This window comes from Lygodium microphyllum, chromosome 5, assembly GCF_053477565.2.
Source record: "Lygodium microphyllum isolate KBCC chromosome 5, Lygodium_microphyllum_v1.1.10, whole genome shotgun sequence".
Taxonomy (NCBI): domain Eukaryota; kingdom Viridiplantae; phylum Streptophyta; class Polypodiopsida; order Schizaeales; family Lygodiaceae; genus Lygodium; species Lygodium microphyllum.
The window spans coordinates 90,549,830-90,576,505 of record NC_141139.1 but is presented as its reverse complement, the minus strand read 5'-3'; the positions used below and the strand labels follow the sequence as shown (position 1 = coordinate 90,576,505).

The following is a 26,676-nucleotide window of genomic DNA, read 5'->3' as shown; positions in this document are numbered from 1 at the left end:
GTCTATCTTGTGGTTGCCACTCCTCAGGGATCCCCTTGATCCTTGAATCTTGGAGCCCAACGATCATCGGGATCTCCAAGAACGGGTGGTCCTCACCCCTTGTGGGGTTGGAACCTTCACAAACCAAACATCACGGCTCATGTAGATATCCCGCTTAACAGGACCAAACAATCGGTAGCCTTGAGAGTACGAGCTATAGCCCACAAACACTTGTCTTTTGGAAGCCGCTTCAAATTTGTCACATTGTGTCTTCGGGATATGAACATAGGCATCATACCCCAAAACCCTGAAATAAGAAACATCTGGCTTTGACCCAAAGTACGCCTCACAAGGAGCCATACCAACAACAGCGGAAGTAGGGGAATGATTAAAGATGTGAACTGCAATAGCCACAGCCTCAACCCATAGACACTGATGTGTTTGATGATGCTCCATCATTGTACGGGCCATCTTGATTACATTGCGATTCTTCGGCTCCAAGATTCCTTTCTCCTGAGGGGTGTTTGTATTGGTAAACTCTTGGTGAATGCTACGATCTGCACAAAAATGAGCAAACTCATTAGTAACAAATTCTCCGCCCTTATCCGATTGTAAGGTCTTCAGCTTGCGCCTTGATCGGTTATCCTCAAAGAGCAACCAATCCTTAAAGTTGGAGAAAGCCTTCGACTTCAACTTCAAGAAATAGGCCCATGTCATCCTGTTGTAATCATCGGCACAATGAGCATGAAATACAAGTTCGCTTGAAGGGATTCCTGCTAGCAAAGTATGTCAGCTCATGTGTGAGTCTGAGCATGTATAATGGCTGGGCACTTTATGTAGTGCTTTTATGCATTTTTATTGTGTAGCATTTTATGCTATTTGTGGCATTTAATGCTGGCCGACTTGACATATTTTATGGCATTATTTATGCCTATATATTCTGGGCTCCTCCTCCTCAATTAGTTCAGTTTACCACTTGGAGGTCCTGTGGAGAGAGAAGCCGGTGCATGTGCCCACGCAGTCAGTGACTCATTGTTGTATGCGACAATCTCGTGTCTGATATATGGATTCCATTTCTCGAGCTTACATTTGAGTTCTCATCAATATTGTGTTCTTTCTTTCCCTTTCTCTCTTGTCTTGTGTTTCAGCAGTTTATTGCAGCTTATGTTTACGCTTCCATTGTTGCACCACTTTTGACATGGTATCAAATTTCAGGATTTGTGCTCTTGTTGTGTTTTCTTGCTGATTTCAGGGCTGTTCACCCTTGCTGGTTAGGTGATTGCTGCTTCATATAGGCGACCTGTTTTACTTGTGTTTTCTGCAGTTTTGCCATCGCTTGTTGTCTACAGCCCCTCTGCTACCTGTGTTTTCAGTTTTCAGGCTGCTGCGACAGTTATTCAGCCTATTTGTGGCAGTACTCAACCTGCGTCTTGGTGTTTCTGACTCCTTCCTAGCTAGGCGATTGTACTTTTAGATTGTTTTTGCTGTTTTTGGCAGTTTTTGACAGATTTGTTGATTTTTTGTAGTAGCCTGTCTTCTTTTGGTCAGATTTTGGGTTATACTATATGTGAACTCTTGTTTTTTGCAATCTGTGCTCGTGTTTTGGCTGTGTTCCCTCTCCAAATACCTTCTCTTCTCTACTTCTCTTCTAAATCCTCTACAGATGGCTCCTCCATGCACATCCACTGATGACAAGCTCCATGGACTTGATTGTTACACGTGGAGTGCGGTGATGAAGGCTTGGTTTATCCAGAAGCAGTTATGGTACGTGGTTGGCAGAGCTATTGCACATCCTCAATAACCTTCTCTTGTTCTAACTGATTTTGATGAAGACAACCATGAGGAAGCGGTGCCTACATGGGATTCGGATGATGCCTATGCTTATTCGGCCTTACTTCGGTGTATTTCCAAAGAAGTCTTGTCGGGGGTCACCTCTTGTAGGACAACTTCAGACATATGGTCGAAGTTGCAGTTGATGTACGAGGCTCCTTCCACCATGAGGGCCATTACTCTCTATGACCCTCTAACAACTGAAGTTTGAAACCAAAGATACGATCCAATCATTTCTACTTCGTGTTACCGAAATCTAGGACCACCTTTGTACTATGCAATCTTTCCTATCGGAGGCACATCTTGTTGGTATGGCACTCTACAAGCTTCTTCAAGAGTTTGATGGAGTGGTGAATGCTTTACGGGCGCAGACATCTACAACTCTTGTCAATTTTCATCATATGTCCTCAACACTACTTGAGCATGAGGCGATTTTGCGGCTACAGGGGTAGCTTCCATCACATTATGGAGGTTCAGGTGAGGCTCTTGTAGCTTGAGAGAGCGGTTTGAAGATAAAGAAGTCGAAGGTCTAGTGTTACCGCTATGGCAAGAAGGGCCACTTGCGGAAAGATTGCAAAGAGTTAGCGTGTGACATTAATGTGACATTGATGTGATATTAAAAGTGATATTTAATGTAATGATAAGGTCACAAATATTTAATGTGACATTAATGTGACATTGATGTCACATCAATGTCACATTAATGTCACATAGCGGCTTCCGGGAAGAAAAAGGATAAGAAGACGAAGTGGGATGCGGACTCCTTCGATGAGTCATCATCTCCCTTAGATTCCGACTCAGATCCTTCAGCCAAGGCCAAGTCTACGGCATGGAAAGGATCCTCTTTTTCGGATCGTGGGAAGATGGCCCCTTCCTTAGTTGCTTTCTAGTGGTGGTGATGAGATCATCCCTCATGACTTTGCAATGCTAGAGAGGGAGTGTGAGAGGGTGGTGAGATGGGTGTTGGAAATAAAGGGCCATTGTGCCTTTTATATGTGCACGGGTGTGAACACACCCTTAGCACATTGTACTTTCATACATATATCTATCTAAAATCTAAAGTGGTACTCTTGTCATTTAACCAAAAAACGTGTTCACTCTCTACTTTGCTCACTCGCACTCTCTCTGTCTCTCTCACTGCGCGTAAGGTTTGTCTACCTCGATCTCCGTGCCTAACCTTGCCCTACAAACTGGTATCAGAGCCACAATGGTCCACTCAAGCCACAAGCATTAGTCGCCGGTTGCAAGCCCGATAGACGAGAAGCTGTTGACCAAAGGCTATAGTCGCAAGAAGAAGTCGCATACAAATAGCCAACGAACAGGTCGTGAAGAAGACTAGCGCGGGTGCTCACGATTGGGCGGCAAGTCCAGTAGGGACCATGCGACAGCTGCTGACGATGACTAGGGAATTGTAGCAGGCGCTGATGAATGTGACTGCAAACTGGTGACGGGCGCGATAGCTGCACGGTGACAGGCGATAGCGTAGCAAGCGTGGACTAGAGGGTGCGATGTCTACAAGGAACAATGACTGCACGACGGGCGACAGGGGTATCCAGTTGACGCGGCACGAGGGACAGGTGAACAGGTGCCGTGTCCAACGGGTGTCAGAGCGCACGGCTGATGGCGTTGATCCGTGAGATGTTTTTTTCGATGCAATAGTGATATTTGTCTCAGAAATTGCAGGAATTTGTGACATTTTGTCCCCGACATTTGGGGCCTTTCATGTACATGCATAAATTGGGCCTAAATTGACCCAATTTCTCGACATTGAGGCACATTGGACCTTGTGCAATTTGGGGCTTTTGAGATTTGGGCAAAATTTGTGCAGCGTTTGGTCATTTTATGTACATGCAGGTTGAATTCCGCGCAATTTGGACATCAACACTTGATGAAATTTGGGGGTTTTGCTGAAATTGCTTTATTTTGGCAAAATTGGACAGTCCTATGGATGACAGAGGAAATGCAGATGTGTGTTTGATGCTTTTGAGCACAAAATTTTGGGGCTTTTGACCGTTCGTGTCAAATTTTATGCCTGTGGGTACACGTACAACAGAAATTGCAGCTGAAATTTTGGGATTTTTCATGTAATGTGATGCATATGGCCTTTGGAACAGCTGTAATCAGTTGGATAATGCTGTAGCACTTGGTTTGGTGCTTCTGAAAACTGAATTACAGATCTGAAATCTGTACTTCTGAGTGGTCATTTATTGCTGATTGGTACTTGTTTGTACCTTGGTCACTCGGGTGACAATTTGGGCCTGCATTTATTGGTTTTTTGGTCACATTTGAGCTGAAAACCATGTCTGGCAGCAATGACAGCAGTAATTTGATGCATATAAAGAAGCTTGAAGGTGCACATAACTTTGCAATGTGGCAAAAACAGTGCTACAATATCATGTTACAAAAGAAGCAGGCAAAGCCGATCAAAACTAAAGGGGCAAAGGCTGCGGACATGGATCAGGACGATTGGGATTAGTTGAATGAGCTTGCATGCTTAACCATAGAGCTATCGATTTCTGATGCCTTACTCTTCAACATTGAAGGTTTGGATTATGCATATGCTATATGGACTAGACTGGAAGAACTGTATGCACAAAAGAGTGCTGCAAGTAAAGTGTATTGGCTGAAAAGGCTTATGGATTTGCGTATGAAAGAAGGTACATCAATGTCTACTCACTTGAGTGAGTTTAACTCCATTTTCAGCCAACTTGTACTTTCTTGCTTTGCACTCTACCAGAGAGTTGGGATACATTCAGAACTGCTATGAGCAATTCTAATGTGATCCTTTTGTATGCTGATGTAGAGAGTGCTTTACTTATGGAAGAGATGAATCGGTAGAACAATGCATCTAGTAAGTCTTCCAGTGCTTTGCATACTAGGGGCAGATCATAGCAAAAGGGCAAATATGATGGCAAGGGACGCATTAAATCACGTGGAAAAGATGTTGAATGCCATCATTGTGGTAAGAAGGGTCACTTTAAACATGACTGCTACAAATGGAAGAAAGAGAAAGGAAAAGGCAAGAGGACAGATGACTGCAAGGAAGAGAAGAAGGACAGTCAGCCTAAGAAAAGCAGTGTAAAAATTGAAGAGGTGAATGTAGTCACTCATGACAGTGACAAAGGGAGTGATGTACTCTTTGTCTCTTCAGATTTTGGTGCACATGCTCTACTTGTAGATATAGATGATGACATGCATACTTGGATTCTTGATTCAGGTGCTTCCTTTCATGTCACCCCTCATCGTGAGTGGTTTTCCGCATATACAGGGGGTTGACATGGTGTTGTCTATCTTGGGGACAACTATGCATCTGAGATTGCAAGTATTGGCAGTGTGCAATTACAGTTTCAACATGGCTCTGTCTTTACACTTCAACATGTACGGCATGTACCTCAGCTCAAGAAGAGCTTGATTAGCACAGGGCAGCTAGATGATGATGGTTTTCATACCACCTTTGGTGATGGAAAATGAAAGATCTGTAAGGGATCCAGGGTTATTGCCAGAGGTTGCAAGAGTGATACGTTGTATCCACTTCATGTATCTAGTGTGCGTAACCATGTTGTTGTCGTGACCGAGCAGCCAAGTGTTTCTTTGTGGCATGGCCGGTTGGGACACATGAGTCAAAAAGGAATGAAAGTGCTTTCTCGTTTGGGTTACTTGCCTTGTCTTCATTATGTTGATTTTGAACACTGTGATCATTGTATTTATGGCAAACATGCACAGACTTCTCACAAAAAGTCTCTTTCTTTGAAATCTTCTCCTCTAGAGCTAGTACATTCGGATGTATGTTAAATGCCAGGATTATCTTTAGGGGGAAAGAAATATTTTGTTACCTTTGTCGATGATGCTACACGGAAAGTATGGGTTTAGCCTATTTGTAGCAAGGATGAGGGGGAAAGAAATATTTTGTTACCTTTGTCGATGATGCTACACGGAAAGTATGGGTTTACCCTATTTGTAGCAAGGATGAAGTGCTTGAAAAGTTAAAAAAATTCTTGGCATTGGCTTAAAATCAGATAGATAAGACACTTAAGTGTCTTCGCTCTGACAATGGTGGGGAATATGTATCCAAAGCCTTTCAGGCATTTTGTGGCAGCAAAGGGATAAAGAGGGAGCTCATTGCCCCTCATAATCCACCCCAAAATGGAGTTGCAGAGCGTATGAATCAGACCATACAGGATAAGGTCCGTACGATGCTGTCTCATGTTGCATTATCCCATGGTTTTTGGGTAGAGGCTGTTATGACAGCTGTTTACTTGATTAATTGGTCACCAAACAGGTCTTTGGGGGAGGGGAGTTCCCCAAGAAGTGTGGTCGGGCAAGCCACCTTCATATGCTCATGTGAAAGTGTTTGGCTACGAGGCGCAGCAAACTTGAGCCAAAGTCCTATAAAAATGCATTTTCCTAGGATATGGTGACGAGGGTGAAATGGGGTATAAATTGTGGGATCTCGAGAAAAGGAAAATAGTACGCAGCAATGACGTTATCTTCCAGGAAGATCGCATGCACAAACAACCCGAAAAGACTGAGGAGGTCCGTAGGGTTGTATTCCGGAAAGGAATATCTTTTGGACAGCAAAATGTGCCCGCTGTACAGCAGCAAATAGCCGCTGTAAATAAACCTGTAAATGCAGGAAATGATACTTGAAATGATCAGCCAGCTATTGCCCATGAAAATGAGCCATTACATGAGCAGGAACAGCCAGGACAGCAAGCTGTTAATGCTGATTTGCAGGCTGAAATGCCAGGACAGCATGCTGAAAATGGAAATTTGCAGGAACAGCCAGCAAACAATGACCATTGGGTTAGGAGATCGTTTAGGGCTACTAGACAACCTGACAGATTTGTTCCTGGTGCAATTAATGTGGCTGAGTATGTCATGTTGATAGACAATGGTGAACCGTCTTGCTTCAAGGAAGCAATGGACAGAGAGGACAGCAATAAATGGTATAAAGCCATGCTGTCAGAGATGGAATCTCTTGAAAAAAATGACACTTGGGACTTGGTGCAGTTGCCTGAAGGGCAGAAAACCCTTCCATGCAAATGGGTTTACAAAATGAAGGTCACTTTTGGTTCCTCACCCAAGTACAAAGCAAGATTGGTTGCAAAGGGATACAAGCAGGAGCATGGAATTGACTTTGATGAGATTTTCTCTCCTGTAGTCAAGATGACTACATTGAGAACCATTTTGGACTTGGTTGCAGTTGAGGATATGGAGCTCATACAGATGGATGTAAAGACTGTGTTTTTACATGGTGATTTGCATGAAGATATATATATGCAGCAGCCTGAAGGGTTTGTTGAACAAGGGAAAGAAAAAATGGTATGCAAACTCAAAAGGAGTTTGTATGGGCTGAAACAAGCACCAAGAGAATGGTATCATAAGTTTGATACATTCATGTAGTCCCAAGGCTTTCATAGAAGTCAAGTGGATTACTGCTTATACACCAAGAAGGCAGCAGATGACAGCCTGATTATCTTGTTTTTGTATGTTGATGACATGCTGATTGGTGGCAGGGATACTCATGCCTTGGATTCATTGAAGCAAAGTCTTCATGGTAGCTTTGACATGAAGGATTTGGGTGATACAAATCACATTCTTGGTATGCGAATACTTAGAGATAGATCTAAAGACTTACTCTATCTATCTCAGCAGGAGTATATCTCCAAAGTTTTGCAGTGTTTCAATATGGAGGGAAAAACAATGGGAGTTCCATTGCCTCCATATGTGAAACTCAATGCAGAGGACAACCCTACATCTGATGATGAGAAGGTTGAAATGGCCAAGATACCTTATGCTTCAGTTGTTGGCAGTTTGATGTATGCTATGGTTGCTACACGTCCTCATATTGCTTTTGTAGTGGGAGTGGTTAGCAGATATATAGCAATCCTTGGCAAGAAGCATTGGGATGCAGTGAAATGTATTATGAGATACCTCAAAGACACAAAGGAGTTGTGTATTTGCTTTGGAAAGTAGAAGGCATCTGTTGTTGGCTTTACGGATGCAGACTATGTTGGTCATGCGGACTGCAGGAAGTCCACTTCTGGGTATCGGTTTATTTTCACAGGAGAAGCGGTCTCTTGGATCTCTTGGCTACAAAAGTGTGTTGCATTGTCTACTATAGATGCAAAGTATGTAGCTGCTACTGAGGTATGTAAGGAGGCTTTATGGCTTTCACGTCTGGTGGGAGAGCTTGGTATCGCAGAGTTGCTCTCTCTCCATTGTGATAGTCGGAGTGCTATTATGCTAGCACAGAATCTTGTCTTTCATGCAAAGACAAAGCACATACAGCTGAAGTATCACTTCATTAGAGATGTACGTGAAAGCAAGAGCATTGAGCTTGTCAAAGTGTATAAAGATGATAATCTTGCAGATCTTCTCACAAAGGGTCTTCCAGCAGAGCGGTTTGCTCATTGCCGACATATGATGGAAGTTGGATAGATATATTTATTTCAGCTTTGTACATACTTAGACTTAGCTGATTCTTTTCTCCTCTTGAGGCACATTGCCTTTAGGTGGGAGGTTGTTGGGAATAAAGTGCCATCGTGCCTTTTATATGTGCATGGGTGTGAATACACCCTTAGCACATTGTACTTTCATATATATATATATATATATATATCTATCTAAAACCTAAAGTGGTACTCTTATCATTGTATCGAAAAACGTGTTCACTCTCTACTTTGCTCACTCACACTCTCTGTCTCTCTCACTGCGCGTAAGGTTTGTCTACCTCGATCTTCGTGCCTAACCTTGCCCTACAATGGGATAGCCGTGCCTCTTCTATATTTCTATACAGTTGCATAGGATCCAGAGAGGGACATCCTTGATACATCGATCGAAGTATGACAGGTTCAAATTCTGGATGACATCCAGGTTCATGATAAGTTGGTTCTTTGACAGAGAGTGGGTGGCTTTCATCTGGAGCTCACATGAGGGTATACTTTGGTGGTTTGGCCAAAGGAGGGGAATCCATGGTCACGCATGTTCCAAAGGTATTTTTGACAGGATGTTCATGTATGCTATTGAGAGACATTGGGATAGACAGAAAGATATACTATGAGCTTCTCTATTGTTAGGACATCGACATCAGGTTTTCTCCGAGGCACCTTGGTGGTGACTTGATCACCCACTACTTGGGTATACATGGTTCTCCTTGGAGGTTCTATGTTGTATGGTTTCTGATTCATTCTCATTGTACCATTGTATTGTATCAGATCACCCATGATCTGAGAGAGGGTGTTAGCAGAGTATGTTAGCTCATATGTACAGTGTGAGTCGGAGCATGTATTATGGCTGGGCACTTTATGTAGTTCTTGTAGGCATTTTTATTGTGTAGCATTTTATGCTATTATGGCATTTATTGTTTTCAGTCGGCCACCATTAAATGCTGGCCGACTTGACATTTTATGGCATTATTTATGCCTATATATTTTGGGCTCCTCCTCCTCAGTTAGTTCAGTTCACCACTTGGAGGTCTCGTGAAGAGAGGAGCCGGTGCCCGCCACACAGTTAGTGACTCACTGTTGTATGCGTCAGTCTCGTGCTTGATATATGGATTCCATTTCCTGAGCATACATCTGAGTTCTCATCCGTATTGTGTTCTTGCTTTCCCTTTCTCTCGTCTTGTGTTTCGGCAGTTTATTACAGCTTATGTTTACACTTTCATTGTTGCACCACTTTTGACAATTCGGTCCTCATCGATCCACAAAGATCAGTAGAAACAAGCTCCAAGGGTGCTGAAGACCATCTCGAAGCTTGGCTGGGAACAACATCAAGAGTTTGCTTTCCATGGATACAGGATACACAAGGTTGCTAGCTCACCACAATATTCGACAAACCTCGAACAAACTGGTCCTTCGACGCCTTCGAAAGGTAATCATAATTGAGGTGGCCAAATCGAGTATGCCAAAGCTTGGATTGAGTTTGAGAGGTAAGAAGAAGAGAAGTCAAGGCAGAAGAAGATCGCAACTTGTAGACTCCATTCTCCTCATAACTTGAAGAAAGAACCTATCTTGATCCTCAATCAAGAATCCGAAAAGAATCCACATCAAATTCGACCAAAAGACCGAGGATACAAATCTTGTGTACTGAGAGAAGATGATAATCCAAAGCCGGCACATAAAGTAATTTGAATGCATGGGCACCACCACGCCCGTCTGGAATAAGATGCATGTTGCCCCGTCTTTGAATAGGAATAGACGAACTATCACTAATGAGAATCTGACCATGAGAAGGTTGCAAATGAGTAACACCTGCGGAAGGAGTTATGTGCCAAGAGGCACCATTGTCAACAATCCACTCCCGAGTAAATGGGGTGGTCGATGCAGCATCAGAAGCTGTCAAGGTTGAATCCTCAACCACCTCTGAACGGAGGAAAGCTATTGATGAGGGAACAACCACCGCTTGGGAATCCTTTGAAGATTTCTTCTTCTTCTTGTTGTCGGGGCAATCCTTCTTTCAATGATCTGTTTTACGACAAATGTGACAAGTAGACTCTTTGTCTTTGTCCTTCTTAGATTTGTTCTCCTTCTTTTTCTTTTGGTCCTTCCCCTTCTTTTGAGAGGATTGACTAACCAAAGCCTCAGATTTCGAAGCATTGGTTTCTTTTAGTTGCTCCTCTTGGTCCAAGACCATAGGAACCAACTCTTTCCATCGAAGAGTCTCAGACCGCCCTTAAGCAATCAAGGCGGAATAAAAACCACTGAAGTGAGGCAGTAACCGTGAAAGGAGAGTTATCACCATGTCTTCAGAATTGATCACCTTCCCTGTGTTTTGAATTTGCATCTGAAGCTGCCTTAGCTTGTTGATATGCTCCCGCATGGATGATGACTTGTTGACACTCATGGTCTGCATTTGCACTTAAGTCATCCGATTATACATTTGATCCAACTCTAGCCATATCTCCCTAGCCATTGTCAAATGCTCTATATGAGATAACAATTGTAGTATATGAGAGAAATAAAAACGAACGAATGTGAGCATTGAGTTTATCCCAATGTGCTCGAGCCTTTGCCAACTCCACCTTCTCATTGGAAGAGAGTCGGGAATCATTACGCGAAGGACGATTGATAGCCTCCATAACAAGCTCTGCCAAATCATAGGACTCCAATATGGCAAGCATCATGACTTGCCAGATGCGGTAGTTCTCACCATCGAGCTTTTGATCTTGATTTTGAAGGAAGAGCCGGTAGAATGGGCACCTTTTGGTCCACAATTGCTTGAAACTGTGTCTCGGCCTCAAAAGACATCTTCACATACATTGCCTGCACAAAACACAAAGAGTAGCCTTCTCTGACTGTGAACATACAGCTTGCTAGGGTTATGGTTAGCTCGTCCCTCTCTTCTTTACCCACCGGAGACGATGAAAAGGTAAAATCTGCACTTGAAGGCCCAAAACACAGCCTTCTTCCTTCTCTATTGGCAAAAAACAGCAACAGCTTCAGCAAATCTCCTCTTTTCTCGCATGCCCACACTTGCCTCAGCCTTGTTCTAATGCACAGCCCACCTGCTAACGTTGAAAACGCAGCCTTGTTTCGCGCTGAAATCTCCTCTTCAGATGGGTCCCACCATAGGTTAGTCCTTCAATGCTTTGATACCATGTAAGAGTGAAGCAATGTGGAAGCGAATGACTGAGATAGAGTGAACACACACACACACAGACACACACACACACACACACAGAATTTGCAGTGAAGAATGTTGTATAAGAATGCAAAATTATACATGCGTGTAGAGAGAATATTTGTGTATGTCTCCACCTTGAAGATCTCGGTCTCTGTCAGCCTCAAGGGCAGTCTCCACGTTCTGCAGCTTGAAATGTTGAGACACGACTAATCAAGACTATCGGAGATAGATCCTATAAATAGATTGAAAATAATGCCTAAAAAATAATCGGATTGGCTGCTGTCCACGTTGTCCACGCTGTCCACTATCTATGATTGGCACAGCCCATCATAAGCTGAAAGTAAGGCATTAATTACTTCCTTTTTGGTGATGTGCATATCATCTGCTACTGCCATAATGTCTACATTGTATGAGGCTGCAACAAGTATCTCTTTGGTGTCAAAGAACTCTTCAATGATCACAGTAGATGCAACATTTGCCTTTGCACGTTCTTTTGAGGGAGAGTTGTCATCATCTTTCTTGTCATCCTTTTTTCCTTTCCCTATTATTGTTGGGGTAAAGGCGTCTCCGCCGTGCCGCCCCGTGTATTACTACACTGACAGTACCCGCCACTGCACACTGCAGGTGGCGGGCGCCCGTCACGTCACTTTATTCTTTACATTCATTTTTAGTGACTAGTAAATAAAGGAAGGCCCGGTCACACATTGTGACTATCGGAGTTCCCATTTCTTATCTCTCTCTTTCTTGCTCTTGCTCTCCCGCCATAGCTCGCGTGCAAGCTTCGATCCTTCTCACCTTTCAACTGGTATCAGAGCTTGGCTTCCTCTTGCTCGAGCTCAACTTGGTGCTTCTCTACCTTCGCATCGACTCCCTTCATGCATTGGATCTCCATCTCGGCAGCCATATCCGATCTCCCCGAGCTTCGGTCACTCCCCGGCTTCCCGAGCATCTTCCCGGCCTATTGAGGCACCTTCAAGGCATTGGTACTGAGGTATTTGATCATTTTTTCAGGGTTTTATTTCAGTCTACAAGTTGCAAACAGCAAGGGCAGCCATGGCTTCAAACCCTTGAAGCTTATTCCCCTCATATTGTGCCTTACACCTATCAAGGCTCAAAGAGGCTTGTCATAGGCCTTTGATAGGCCCTTCTTGAGCCCCCCATTACCCCCTTCCAGCCCATGTGGAGCAATAGCAAGTTCAGCACCAACAGGGCAGATTGCACCATTTTTTTTCAGACTGTTAGCACTCGTCTACTTCAGCTCCACACTTGGCCATTGCTTCTTGCTCTCTACCTTGATCAAGAGGGATATAGACTTCATGTTTGATATCATTCAAGCTTTGGGCATTGGTCTTGATCATTCGGGGCTGATTTCTTCAGATTTGGGACCGTCATTTACTGTTATACAGTGTTGGAAACAGGGCAGCCACACTTGGCATTGGCATTTGATGCTTATACTCTACTCCGGTTACCTTGTTTGATGCCCGTATGCGGTCTACATGATGCCTAATGTCTTGGGAATGTATGCATTCGATTTGCCCATGATTTGGCATTGTTTTTGGGCTGGAAATTGACAGTTTTGGACTGTTTGGAGCTGCTGTACATGAGCGGGCTGAAGCTCATTTGTCACATGTATTGCTTCTCTATCGATACCGGATGTATGCTATGGGTTATGTCATGATGTATTACACTTTGGGGATCGACTTCGAACTCATGATCATGATTTCGGAATGCTTTTGAGCATCGCATTTGCTCCGTTGTTATTGGTTTGTCATTGGCAGTTTGGTCGACTTGACTGGCATTTGGGCCGCTTATGCCTATTGTTTGTACTTGACGGATAAGCTCTATGCATTACATGCTTTGGTCCGTGGTTGATGCCTCTTAGTTCGTCCATGCTTGACAGATATTTTGGAGCTCCGATTTGGATGTTTTGAGCACTTCCGACTCACAGGGATATTGACTTTGGCTTGCTACTGGATGTATTGACTTGACAGAGATCTTGCCATTGGGATTATGTCTTGCTTAGTGGTTGCTTGAGCCCTTAACTCGATTGTACGCCTTTTGTGCCAGTGGGAGCATCTTGCATGCTTACTTGACCTTGAGCAGGGATTACATGCTATTGGAGCAGTCTATGTCATTGAGTAGTTATAGATGTATTGAGACTTTGGGATTATACTTCGACAATTGGATGTTGCATTGAGTATATGTCTTGGTTCACAGGATGCTTATGAGCTGAGTCTCAATTTTGGATCCGCTTTCTTTTGAGCAGACACCTATTTGTGTCAAGTGTTGGCAGTTGGTTCTACATTTTGCCTAGATTGTCTGGGGGTGTGCCTCTTACTGGCAGATGCTATTTGACATCTCTCGGTGTTATGCTCATGTATTTTCACTGTCATTTGGCTTTGCTTTGTCCTCTTTATGCCGGCTTTGGACCTAGCATTGTTTAGTTGACATTAGATTCAGTTTTGGGACAGTTTGCTCTCATTATTGCAATTCTGAAATTTATTACAGCAAGCATTTATTGGTGGACTGAGCAGTATTTTTTATGCTGAAATATCCTGATTTGGTGTACCGCACCTAGTACTAAGTGGACAGCATCTTTTGGCACACTTTTCTCGCCATTTGGAGCTCATTTCAGTGGATTTTGGACATTTTCTGCAGTAAAACAGCCAGCAGTTTTACATTGTCTGTGCATTTCCAGCCTGCATTATGGCGTCCTCTTCGATTGATAATGCTATATTTAACATCACAAAGTTGGATGGTACCAACTACTCTTATTGGAAGAGTCAAATTTGGTAGGTCTTGGTGCAGAAATCTTTGATTAAGCCACTTCGGTTGAGTGGGGAGCAGCGTGAAACTATGGACAATGACGACTGGCTTGAACTTGATGAGCTATGCAAGTCCACGATTGTATTGTCTCTCACTGAACATGTACATTATAATGTATTTGAGGAAGCACAGAGTGCATGGGATCTATGGAATAAGATCAAGAATCTTTATAATAAGAAAAGTCCGGCGAGTAAGATGTACTGGTTGAAGCAGCTTATGGATCTGCGCATGAAGAATAATGCGACTATGTCTGCTCACTTGAGCCAATTCCATGCTATACTGAAGAACTTGACTTCACAGGATATCACCTTTGGAGAGAAAGTAACTCCTCTTTTCTTGCTTGGGACTCTGAATGAGTCATGGGATGTATTCCGCACTGCCCTATGTGTCTCTAGTGCTACTCTGAAACTGAATGATGTTGAGAGTGCTCTTTTGCAGGAAGAGGTTAATCGCAAAAACTTGGATGCCTCTCGTGTTTCACATGCTTTGACAGTTAGAGGCAGGAATGACAGGAATGAACGTGGGAATGGCCGTGACCGTGACTCTCAGAAGGGTCGGTCCAAATCTCGTGGAAAGTCGCGTAGTAAGTCGCGTGGACGCAACGCTAATGTCACTTGTCATCATTGTGGAAAAAAGGGCCATATCAGACCATAGTGTCATGAGTTGCGCAATGAGAAGCGCAAGGATAAGAGGAAAGAGAGTGCAGGAGAAGTCCTCTGATTGCAGCATAGTACTTGCGAAGTTCAGCGTCAAGATTGAAGAAATTAATGTCACGCAGACCGAGGATTCAGATGGTAGTGATGAGTTTATACTTGCAGCTAGTTCTTCTGATGCCTCACACTTGACTGAGACACCTAATATGTATGCACAGTGCTGGTTATTGGATTCAGGTGCGTCCTTCCATGTGACGCCTTACCGTGAGTGGTTTCACTCTTATCTTACTGTATCTGGATCAGTCAGGCTAGCCATGCAGGCCTACCACAGAGCTTTTGGGCTGAGGCAGTTAGTACGGCGGTGCACGTCATAAACCGATTGCCTTCTAGTGGATTGGATTTTCAGGTTGCAGAGGAAGTTTGGGCTGGTAAGCCACCCTCTTATGCGCATCTCCGTGTCTTTGGACGTGAGGCATTCTGCCATGTGCCCAAGGACAAGAGGAGTAAGTTGGATCCAAAGAGCATTAAATGCATCTTTCTTGGTTATGGTGATTCAGGAGAGATGGGCTATCGTCTATGGGATCTGCAGGCGCGGAAAATAGTACGCAGCCATGATGTAGTCTTTCATGAAGACAATATGTACAGGCAGCCTGAGAAGGTGGTTGAGATCCGCAGAGTGATCTTTCAGGAGGAGTCTAGAGCTCCTGCACAGCCAGTTGGACAGCCTACAGCTGCAGCAGATACTCATGGTCAGGGTGTTGGACAGCAGGCAGCTAGGCAGGTAGCAGAGACTGCAGTGAGAAGGTCTGCTAGAGACAGACGTCCACATGATAGATTTCAGCCCTCTATGCATTATATTTTGGTTACAGATGCATGAGCGCCTTTCACTTATAATGAGGCTATGCGTAGGGGTGACAGTCACTCCTGGGAGAGGGCTATGTAGTCTGAGATTTACTCCTTGCATAAAAATGAGACTTGGGATTTGGTTGCCTTGCCTAAGGGCAAGAAGGCTTTGCCATGCAAGTGGGTGTACAAGCTGAAAAGTACCCCTGGACACCCCAAGCTAGCATATAAGGCTAGATTGGTAGCAAAGGGTTTTTAGCAGGAGTATGGTGTAGACTTTGATGAGGTCTTTTCTCTTGTGGTTAAGATGATCACCCTGCGCTTGGTCTTGGCTTTGGTTGCTCAGCTTGACTTAGATCTATATCAGATGGATGTCAAGACGGCTTTCTTGCATGGAGACTTGCATGATGAGATCTATATGGAGCAGCCTAAGGGCTTTGCAGAACCTGGCAGGGAGCACCTAGTGTGCAAGTTGAAGAAAAGTCTTTATGGCTTGAAGCAGGCACCTAGGGAATGGTATCATAAGTTTGATGCCTTTATGCAGTCACAAGGCTACATCAGGAGTGCTATGGATCCGTGTCTTTACACGAAGAAAGCCCGTGATGGTTCATTGCTTATTTTGGTACTCTATGTGGATGATATGTTGATAGCAGGGAAAGCTCATGATGAGTTAGATGCTCTTAAATCTCAGCTGAAGAAGAGCTTTGAGATGAAGGATTTGGGACAGGCCTCTCACATACTTGGTATGCACATTAGACGCGACAGGCATTAGGGACTCCTCTACTTGTCATAGAGGGAGTATATGTCAGAAGTGGAGCAGCGGTGGAAGCATAAACATGTGCTGAAATAAACTGCTGAAACACAAGACAAAAAGAGAAAAGAAAGAACACGATACAGATGAGAACTCAGATGTATGCACGGGAAATGGAATCCATATATCTGAACACGAGACAGTCGCATACAACAGTGAGTCACTGGCTGCGTGGGCACTGTCACTGGCTCCTCTCTCCACAGAGTCTGCAGATGGTGAAGATGAAGTGACTGACTGAGGAGGAGCCACCGAGTATAAATAGGCTGAAAAAGTGGGGAGCAATAATGCTGGTCGGACAGCATTTAATGCTGGCCGACTGGTGCATAAAATGCCCCAATGGCATAAAATGCCACACTAGAAAAATTCCTAAAATACCTAATAAAAATGCCTAGCCCAGATCAAGCTCAGACTCACACATGAGCTGACAAATACTCTGCTAACACCCTCTCTCAGATCATGAGTGATCTGATACAATACAATAGTACAATGAAAAGGGATCAGAAACTATACAACATAGAACCACCAAGTAGAACCATGGATACCCAAGCAGTGGGTGATCAAGCCACCACCAAGGTGCCTCGGAGAGAACCTGATGTCGATGTCGATCGTACCAAACACCTGAAAATAGAGAAGATCATAGCATGTCTCTGTGTCCATCATCAATGTCTCGTAGTAGCATACAAGACCATCCTATCAAAAATGCCTCTGAACATAGGTGACCATGGAGTCCCTGCCTTTGGCCAGACCGCCAAAGTGTCCCCTCATGTGAGCTCCAGACGAAAGCCTCCCGCTCTCTGTCAGATAACCAGCTCAGCATGAACCTGGATGTCAATCCCAGCTCCAGGATTTGATTCCGCCAGACCGAAATCGATGCGTCAGGGACGTCCCTCTCTGGAACCTGTGCACCTGTATAAAAGTATAGATGAGGCGCGGCTGCCCCATCTGAACACCCGCTCACACTCCCTCTCTGGCACAAGAGAGTCGTGAGGGATGACCTCATCACCATCACTAGAAAGCAGCCGAGGAAGGGGCCACCAAGCCCTTCCCGCGATCCGAAGAAGAGGAGCCCTTCCGTACCTTGGACTTCACCTTGGTCGGAGGAGCGGAGTCGGAGTCTGATGAAGGAGAGGACTCATCGGTAGAGTCAGCATCCCGCTTCGTCTTCTGCTCCTTCTTCCTGGAAGCCGCTAACTTCTTGCAGTCCTTCCGCAAATGTTCCTTCTTGCCACAGTGGTAACACTGGGCCTTCGACTTCTTCTTCCCGTCACCCCTCTCTGAAGCTACATAAGCCTCACCTCCATAATGTGCCGGAAGCCGCCCCTGTAATCTCAAGGATGTCTCATGGTTGTCCTCATCAAAGTCTTCAGGAAGAGAAAAAGGACAGAGAGGTCGAGGAATAGCTCCACAGACCATGTACCATAACCGCTTCTGCACAAACCAAGCTTTCATGATAGCACTCCATGAGAGATAATTAGGTCCATGTAACTTATCATCAGTGGAAGTGCACGGAGGAGCCATATGGAGAGGATAAGAAGAGAAGTAGAGAAGAGATGGAATTGAGAGAGGAAACACAGCCAAAACACAAGCACAGACCGTAGAAAATGAGAGTTTACATGCAATATAACCCAAAATCTGATCAATAGAAGACAAAATCTGCTGCAGAAAGTTAAAAAATCAGTCAAAAACTGCCAAAAATAGCAAAAACGGCCTGAATTAACAGTCACCCAGCCACGAGAGATGCTGAATCAGCAAAACGCAGGCTGTAAACTGGAGAAAAGCAGGTAGAAAACTGTCGCCAGCAGCTGCTGATGAAAAACGCAGGCAGCAGAGGGTGCGTAGGCAGCAGGCGATGGCAAAACTGCAAAAAACGCAGGCTGAAAACAGCCCCAAAACAGGTCGCCTGGCTGCGACAGCAGTCGTCTGATCAGCAGGGGTACAAAACAGTCCTGAAATCAGCAAGAAAACACAGCAGAAACACAAATCCTGAAAACTGATACCATGTCAGAAGTGGAGCAGCGGTGGAAGCATAAACATGTGCTGAAATAAACTGCTGAAACACAAGACAAAAAGAGAAAAGAAAGAACACGATACAGATGAGAACTCAGATGTATGCACGGGAAATGGAATCCATATATCTGAACACGAGACAGTCGCATACAACAGTGAGTCACTGGCTGCGTGGGCACTGGCACTGGCTCCTCTCTCCACAGAGTCTGCAGATGGTGAAGATGAAGTGACTGACTGAGGAGGAGCCACCGAGTATAAATAGGCTGAAAAAGTGGGGAGCAATAATGCTAGTCGGACAACATTTAATGCTAGCCGACTGGTGCATAAAATGCCCCAATGGCATAAAATGCCACACCAGAAAAATACCTAATAAAAATGCCTAGCCCAGATCAAGCTCAGACTCACACATGAGCTGACAAATACTCTGCTAACAGTATATTCATAAAGTCCTTGAGCGCTTCCGCATGCAAGACGTAAAGTCTATTGGTTGTCCATTGCCTTCTTATGTGAAGATATCACAGGCCGATTGTCCGCAGACAGATGAGCAGAGGGCCGAGATGGCCAGATCCCGTATGCTTCAGCCGTGGGCAGCTTGATGTATGCCATGATAGCCACTCGTCCAGATATTGTCTTTGCAGTTGGTGTTGTGATACGCTATATGGCTACACCTGGTAGGAAACATTGGGATGCCATGAAGGGTATCATGAGGTACTTGAAGGGTACAACAGATATGTGTATTTGCTATGGCAGCCAGGATACAGGGGTCGTGGGGTACACTGACTCCGATTATGCAGGACATGCAGATAGTAGGAAGTCCACTTCTGGCTATGTATTTACCTATGTTGGAGGTGCTATCTCTTGGATGTCCAGGGTTCAGAAGTGTACGGCTTTGTCTACCACTGAGGCCGAGTATGTTGCAGCCACTGAGGCTTGCAAGGAGGCCATATGGCTAGGCCGTCTAGTTGCTGACCTTGGGATTGATGCTATATCTACACTGCATTCGGATTCTATGAGTGCCATTCAGTTGGCTAAGAATCCGGTTTTCCATGCAAAGACGAAACACATTGAGGTGAGGTATCATTTCATACGTGGTGTCGTGGAGGACAAGTCTGTTGACCTTGTCAAGATCTTCACTGACGAGAATCTGCAGATCTGCTCACGAAAAGCCTCACTACTGAGCGCTTTGCCTTCCTCAGGAGATTGATGGGCCGTTGGATGAGATGCTGCCTTTCCTCGTCCCTTGTACCTATGTGCAGTTGTACTGTCTTTTTCTTTTCTTTTCTCTCTCACTGGGGCAGATTCGCCTTTAAGTGAGAGGTTGTTGGGGTAAAGGCACCTCCGCCGTGCCGCCCCGTGTATTACTACAGTGACAGTACCCGCCACTGCACACTGCAGGTGGCGGGCGCCCGTCATGTCACTTTATTCTTTACATTCATTTTTAGTGACTAGTAAATAAAGGAAGGCCCGGTCACACATTGTGACTGTTGGAGTTCCCATTTCTTGTCTCTCTCTTTTTTGCTCTTGCTCTCCCGCCATAGCTCGCGTGCAAGCTTCGATCCTTCTCACCTTTTAATTATTCTTTCTTTCTTGCTCTTTCTTGTAATATCGATACTCGAGCTTTTTATGCCCTTTACGTCCACACTGATAGTAAGTAACATCTTGGTGTTTGCCCTTGCTTTTACTTCTACTTTTGCCTTTATTTGTTGCATTACCCCTCTTCTTTGACCTACTTCTAAGATGATAGGCTAAATTGTTAGAATTTGCCGATTCTATAGGCAGCACCCAATGTAATTTGTGTGGTGTGGACACTTATTTAAGTGTCAATGTAAGGTGTGTACACCTAGTGTCTTGGAAACTTAAAAGTAGTGATACTAGGCTCTAGAGTAAAATAAACCTAACTCTAGTTAGTTGGTGAGCCATTTTCTAGTCATGCCACTCGAATTGACAAACACCCTTGCTACCTTTCATAGTCTCATGAATAAGATTTTGCACCCTTTCCTCTTTTATTTTATGCTAGTGTTCTTTGTTGATATTCTCATTTATATAAAACCATTACATGATCATTTCGCGTGTTTAAGAAAGGTATTTGATGTCTTGAGACAGGATAGCCTATTTGAAATTAAAACACTCTATTCTTCTCATATTTGTTAAGTGTTCTCTTCTTCTTGCTAAGATTCTATCCATTGTGATGTGTAATTTCTACATGGTATTAGAGCCCAAGGGGCTTTGAGAAGTGAAGAGTACATGAGAGGCAAGGGCTTCAAGAAAAAAGAGGAGAAATATCATTTGTTGCATCAAGTAGCGGTGGTGGCGCATTAGGTGGTGGTGGTGCTATACTAGCAATTAAGGTTGGCTAGGTCAACCCTTGACCTAAACATAAATTGTACCTTCACTCTATCTTTCATTCTAGCAAGTACACTCTTCTCTTTTTACTTTAGCTCACTCTCTTGCTGTCATTGTCTCTCCTCTCTCTCTCTCCATAGTTGGCTGCCATTTTCCAACATTTGGTATCGGAGCAGCTCGTACGCACGGATTCTGTTTAGCCACCATCAGCCGGTGCCATCCTGCCCAAGGTCCTACTACTGTCAGCTTGGTGCTTAGCTCGAGGAAGAGTTTTCAGCTGCTGTGAGGTGTTGCTGAAGTGGAGGAGGAGGTGTAGCTGAGCCGTCTCTTGTCTACTCCAAATCTGTCCAGTTTGGCCATCAGCCCCCAATTTGTCCATTTGCTCCAGATCTGTTGTTTTCAGCTTGCGCGCAGTCCAATGCGCAGTTCCACATGCTGCTCTGCACGCAGCGCAAAGAGTTGCTGTTTTGGAAGAGCAGCTGCTGTTTTCAGCTCTGCTCGCCATTTTCTGAGCTCTACCTGCCATTTTCTCAGTCCTACCCGCCAATTTCTGCAAACCCTAAAAAGTGCAGAAACCCTAATTTTCAGATTTGGGGTTTTCTTAAAATTTCTGGAATTTCTAGTCTATTTCAGGCATCTCTTCTTAAATCTCAGCTCATGTTACCCAAAAATTTGGGGCTTTTGCTAATTTTTGCTACTAGAGTTCGAATTGACAACCAATTCGAGGAAATTTCTCAATTTCATGGACATTTTGATAAAAAATTTGGGGACTTTTGCCCGATTGGAGGCCCTTTGCACAAAATTGTTACCAAACTCATAGACATTGCGCAGTTTCTTCCACATTGGCTCAAGAAAATTTGGGGCTTTTTAGTTTTTTGGATTTGGCACATATCATGAGGCAGATTTCAGCTGCTGTTCACTGTTGATACGCATCCCGAGGTGATATTTTTGCAAAAATTTCATGTGAGGTATAAATTTTTTCAATTTCTTTGAAATTTTAGAAAGAAATTTGGGGCTTTTGCTCGACACGCACTCCAAAGCAAGCAACAAGCAATACAACAGCATTTAATTGCTATTACAGTCAAATTGGGCAGAGAATTTGGGAAAAATTCAATAAATTTTGGTAAGAATAAGCATTAAGTTGTATTTTCTACTTTTGTGGGCACACATTTCGAGGCGGGTGTGGTACAACAGTATAATGCTGTAATTTACTGGCTGAGTGTTGATTTGGGTGGCATTGTGCACACTTTGGCATTTGAGTGTCAGAGTGCAGCGATGCGGAAGCGTAGGACAAAGATTGAGAGAGAGTGAACACAAAGAGAAGAGACAGAGAGAGAGGGAGACAATGAAATGCAGAAAGTCTGCATTGTAATATGCCGTATATAGGAGTGCAGAAATATACACGGATGCAGAGAAAATATTTGCGTGTCTCTGCTTCAAAACCTTGATCTCCGTCGGTCCGCGTGCCGTTAGTCACAATAGGCTGTCTATGTCAGATCTCAAGATCCAAGATAATCAAAGTGCTGAACTGGACTGTTTGTAAATAGTTGTGGAAATAACGTGAAAAATGGGCAGAATTAGGTTGGCTGCATTTAATGTAGTCGATTGTGTAGAAAAACTGGCGGACTGTTGTTGTGCCATGTGGCACCTGTCTGACCGCTGCTGATGTGGCTCATCTTGCTGTCCATACTGTTGACATGGCACTATGCTGTCCAGGAAATGACTCTCTAACAGCCCCTCTCAGAGCCTAGAAAGGTCAAAAGACTGAGGGATTTGACATGTCTCCCCGCACACCCACACTTGCTTCAATCTTGTTTTGATGCGCAGCCCTCCCGCTTGTCCTTGAATGCTGAAAACGCAGCCTTGTGTCGGGCTGAAATCTCCTCTTCCGGTAGGTTCTTCAATCAGTCAGTCTGATTTCATTGCTCTGATACCATGTCAGAGTGCAGCGATGCAGAAGCATAGGACAAAGACTGAGAGAGAGTGAACATAGAGAGGAGAGAGAGAGAGGAGTGTGAAATGTAGAAAATCTGCTGTGTGGTGTGTTGTATAGGAGTGCAGAAATATACACGGGTGCAGAGAAAATATCTCTGTGTGTCTCTGCCTTGAGGACCTCGATCTCCATCAGCCCATGTGTTGTCAGTCACAGCATCCTCAAATAGACCTGCAAACACACAAAAAATTGTTGTGTTCTAGTGTTGGGATGCTGGAACAGAGGAGAAATCAGCTACGCTTTGTGAAGAGATGTTTTAGATATCCTGCACACTTCGTACAAGGCCCGAACAATGCAGAAAATTTGCATTCTTTGCAACAGATCTGCCCGTTCTACAAGGCCTGAACAATGTAGAAAATATGCATTCTTTGCAACAGATCTGCTCCAAGCAGCAAGCTGAGTGTGGTCTTCTCTTCTTAGAACCTCAAAGTCCTCACTTTTGGCGACAATACCATGTGAGCGTGCGCAATAGAAGAACATGAACACGGAGAGAGAAGGGAAGAGAGACTGCAATGAAAGAAGAGAATGGTAAGTTATAAATTTTCATTGAACTTGAAAAGAAAGCTGAGTACAATCTGGATTGATCAATCCCTGCATGCGGCTCAAAGCATAGTGAGGGCATTGTGTTAGACTGATGACAAATGGTGGCATCAGAAGAGAGGAGAGTCCCCGACATCAACAATGTGTTGAAGAGCTGCAATGCAAGACATATGATTGCTAATAGTGGGATGACAAAGATCACTGGATCAAGAATGGTCCTACTCTTGGTCCCTTTCCATAGATCTTTTTGGGACATTTTCCCTATTGAATCTTCTCAAGTTTTGTTTTAATACAATTTAGTGTGACATCCTTTTTGGACCGAATGAATTGGCCAATCTTGAGATTTGTGTGCGCACGCCATGGAAGAGAAACAAGAGCATGGAGAGAGAAGGGAAGATAAAGATTGGGAAGAACACAGAAAAAGGAGGGAAGGACTGAACTGATTTGAAATAGAGTGCTGAATACAAGGCTGGACTTATCAGTCCCTGAACGCAGCTGATACATGTCAATGAGGGCACCGGATGATGGCAGATGGGTGAAGAACAGCAATTTGAGGAGAGAGAATACTGGCACAATGACTGAGTGATCAGCAGGCAGCAGTGGGGGAAGCTCTAGATAGCTGCTACAGCCATAAATTGGTTGACCAGCAGTGGTTAAATGCAGGCAACCTGCAACAAAATGCTGCTGCCCCCTCAAATAAGCTGCTGCCAGAGTGAGCACAGTGAACTGTCTGAGAGACAAAATGCACTCAGTCGTGAACGGTGCAGGCACTGTGAACACAACAAAACAAACTGATAGGCTGGAAATTAAAATGTACATACTGTCAAAGCTCCAACGTCTCAGTGAGACTTTACAACTCACAACCAAGAGATGAATGGCATGAAATACATGAAATGCTAACAAGATTAATCCCTCATTTTTTGGTAGCTTGACAGTTGTCCCATGGCTGGTGGTTGGATTCTAGAAACTTAAAAAGGGGAGTTATGGACATTTAGGTGAGGATTGAACATGACACATGCTGCAAGTGGAGCCAGGAAGCCGGAATTCTTTAAAAGAAAAGTTTGGGTTATAGAATTTAGTTTGATGAATAAGTTATAATGGAGAATTGAGCTGGAGGATGCAAAAGTACATGAGAGACCTTACATAGAGTAATGTGAAAGTCTTGATTGCAATATATTTTGGGCACAGTTTGATGCTTTTAGAGGTAATTCACAGTGTGACTTTCCAGGACTGTAAAAATCTGTCAAGGTTCCACATGCTTGTTGATCCCCAGAAATGGAAATTGTTAATACTGGCACTGTACCTTAAGTGGGAGAGAATTTGAAGTGCTTGCTAATCTTTACTTGCTGTCCAGGGCAGTCCCGTCCGCTCACTTATTGAGGCTGGGTTTGATGCACATAAAAGGTCTGATGTCAGATTGTATTACGGAACTCGTAATCTAGCACGAATGGCATATCAGGTCTAGCTCATTACCTTGCTTCCTTGTCTGTGTCTGATTGTTAGTCAGAACCTGCGGTTTGTGTAACACATGCAAAGTTTTATTTATGGCTGTTACCAGGAGAAGTTTAAAGAATGGGAAGCTTCAGGAGTGAAAATTGTACCTGTCTTATCTCAGCCTGATGCTGATTGGACTGGAGAACGTGGGTATGTTCAGGTATATGAAATGTTAATGGAAGCGTACATCAATTTTCATGTGGTAGTGTACAATTGTCATTCCCATGTTCATTCCTTCTTGTAATTCATTTAATATCTGGCAGGCTGCTTTTGCGAAGGCCAAATCTATTATCAATCCACTGCAAGCGGGTGCAGTATTGTGTGGGCAAAAGGAAATGGCACAAGTGAGTACAAGATCTTAAGTATCCTTTGAAAAACTGTAAGCAGTCAGAAAATAACTGTTTGACATTTGTTCTCAACACAGGATGTTACATCTCTTTTGGTTGAAGAGGGTGTATTGGAGGACAAAATCTTGAAAAATTTTTAAACTCAAGCATCAGCTAATATGCAGATACTGGGGAGTTTTTGCAAGGTAAAAAGGTTTTGACCTCTCCTCAGTGAATTTGTTGGTAGGGCTCTTTATTCATGCTCCTGGACAAGTTATGGATAGTCAATGCTCTTATGCTAAAATTAACATTATTTTAAGTCTTCGTTCCTCTGTTTCTCTAGGACTAGTTTCAACAAGTTCATAGAAATGGGTACAAAAACTCAAGAAGAAAAATGTAGATTACTAGGATCACTAGTTACTCCTGCGTGCTTTTTATGTGGTCATTGGTAGTACTGTCTGCTATTCAAAGCAAGGCCCAATTTTCAATGCTGGAATCAAAAGGGTGAATGGAGGCTTAATTAATCATGTTTTAGTAGATCAGAAGTCTCACATGTGAAAACGTTCTTGATGTGTCTCGATGATGCACAATTTAGTAATCTGAGTTTACACGTTTGAAGCTGTGATGTTTGCTCACCATTATGTTGGTTGGAGCAGAAGTCATGGGGTTGCAATCGCTTGTGAACACTTGTAGAATATGGGCATTTAGAACTGAGAGACACTGTTGTACAAGAAGTGCGTGTATCCCACCCACAACTTGACTTTTTGTACATACCATAGCCTGTAGTTACCTATCCTGTCATGGCTGATTCATACACTATTGCATATGAAACAGAGGTCTTTTAGCTTGTCTCCAGTCTGCATGTAGAGTGCAGCTTCTTATCTTTGTTTTATTTATCGATGCCTCAATATGAGCACTGTTACATTAAAGGCTGAATAGAGCACTGTAGATGAAAGGCTTAATTGTTGTTCAATACGTTTTTTTCCTAGTGCTTTACTTTTCTGTACTTTGAGCAAGACTCAACCACTTTGCTCGGTGCATCAATCTTAGGTCACATAAACTGTTACACACGATGGTTTGCAATTCAGGGCATGCATGTGCAAAGCTTCAATGATCTACACATGTAATAGAACTATGATAGTGGTAAGATACTTGATACACTATGGTGTGCATAGTGCACATGGGCATTGCCCTTGTTAGCTTTGTATATTTCATTTGTTTTTGGCACTTTATTTAGGCCTTTATGTGGGCAGCTGGGAGGTGTATTATGGGTTTGACCTGTTGTCTCTAGGCTCGTCCTGTGGCCTATTTATGTGCTTCTCAACTCTCAGTTGTATCATTGCATCGCCATGAATCCTTGGAGAGAGGGAGACTGGAGGCACTGCTGGTTACAGTGCTGGTACC

At 43.8% G+C, this 26,676-nt stretch overlaps 1 protein-coding gene across 11 annotated transcripts in view; it reads left to right on the top strand.

The window, feature by feature from the left end:
- LOC148036128 (FAD/NAD(P)-binding oxidoreductase) overlaps positions 1 to 26,676 on the top strand; it is a 67,815-nt gene that overhangs the window by 12,888 nt on the left and 28,251 nt on the right. For 10 of the 11 annotated variants that reach the window (XR_015690906.1, XR_015690905.1, XR_015690911.1 and 7 more), the window contains exons 2-5: positions 24,812 to 24,911; positions 25,011 to 25,106; positions 25,210 to 25,290; positions 25,371 to 25,478. Coding sequence is in view for 1 of the 11 variants with exons in the window: in XM_087678122.1 (XP_087534248.1) it covers positions 24,812 to 24,911; positions 25,011 to 25,106; positions 25,210 to 25,290; positions 25,371 to 25,433 (340 nt within the window). In the remaining 10 variants the exon portion in view is untranslated. Of the gene's footprint in view, positions 1 to 24,811; positions 24,912 to 25,010; positions 25,107 to 25,209; positions 25,291 to 25,370; positions 25,516 to 26,676 lie in introns of all 11 variants that reach the window. The other variant, XR_015690908.1, reaches the window with a different exon arrangement.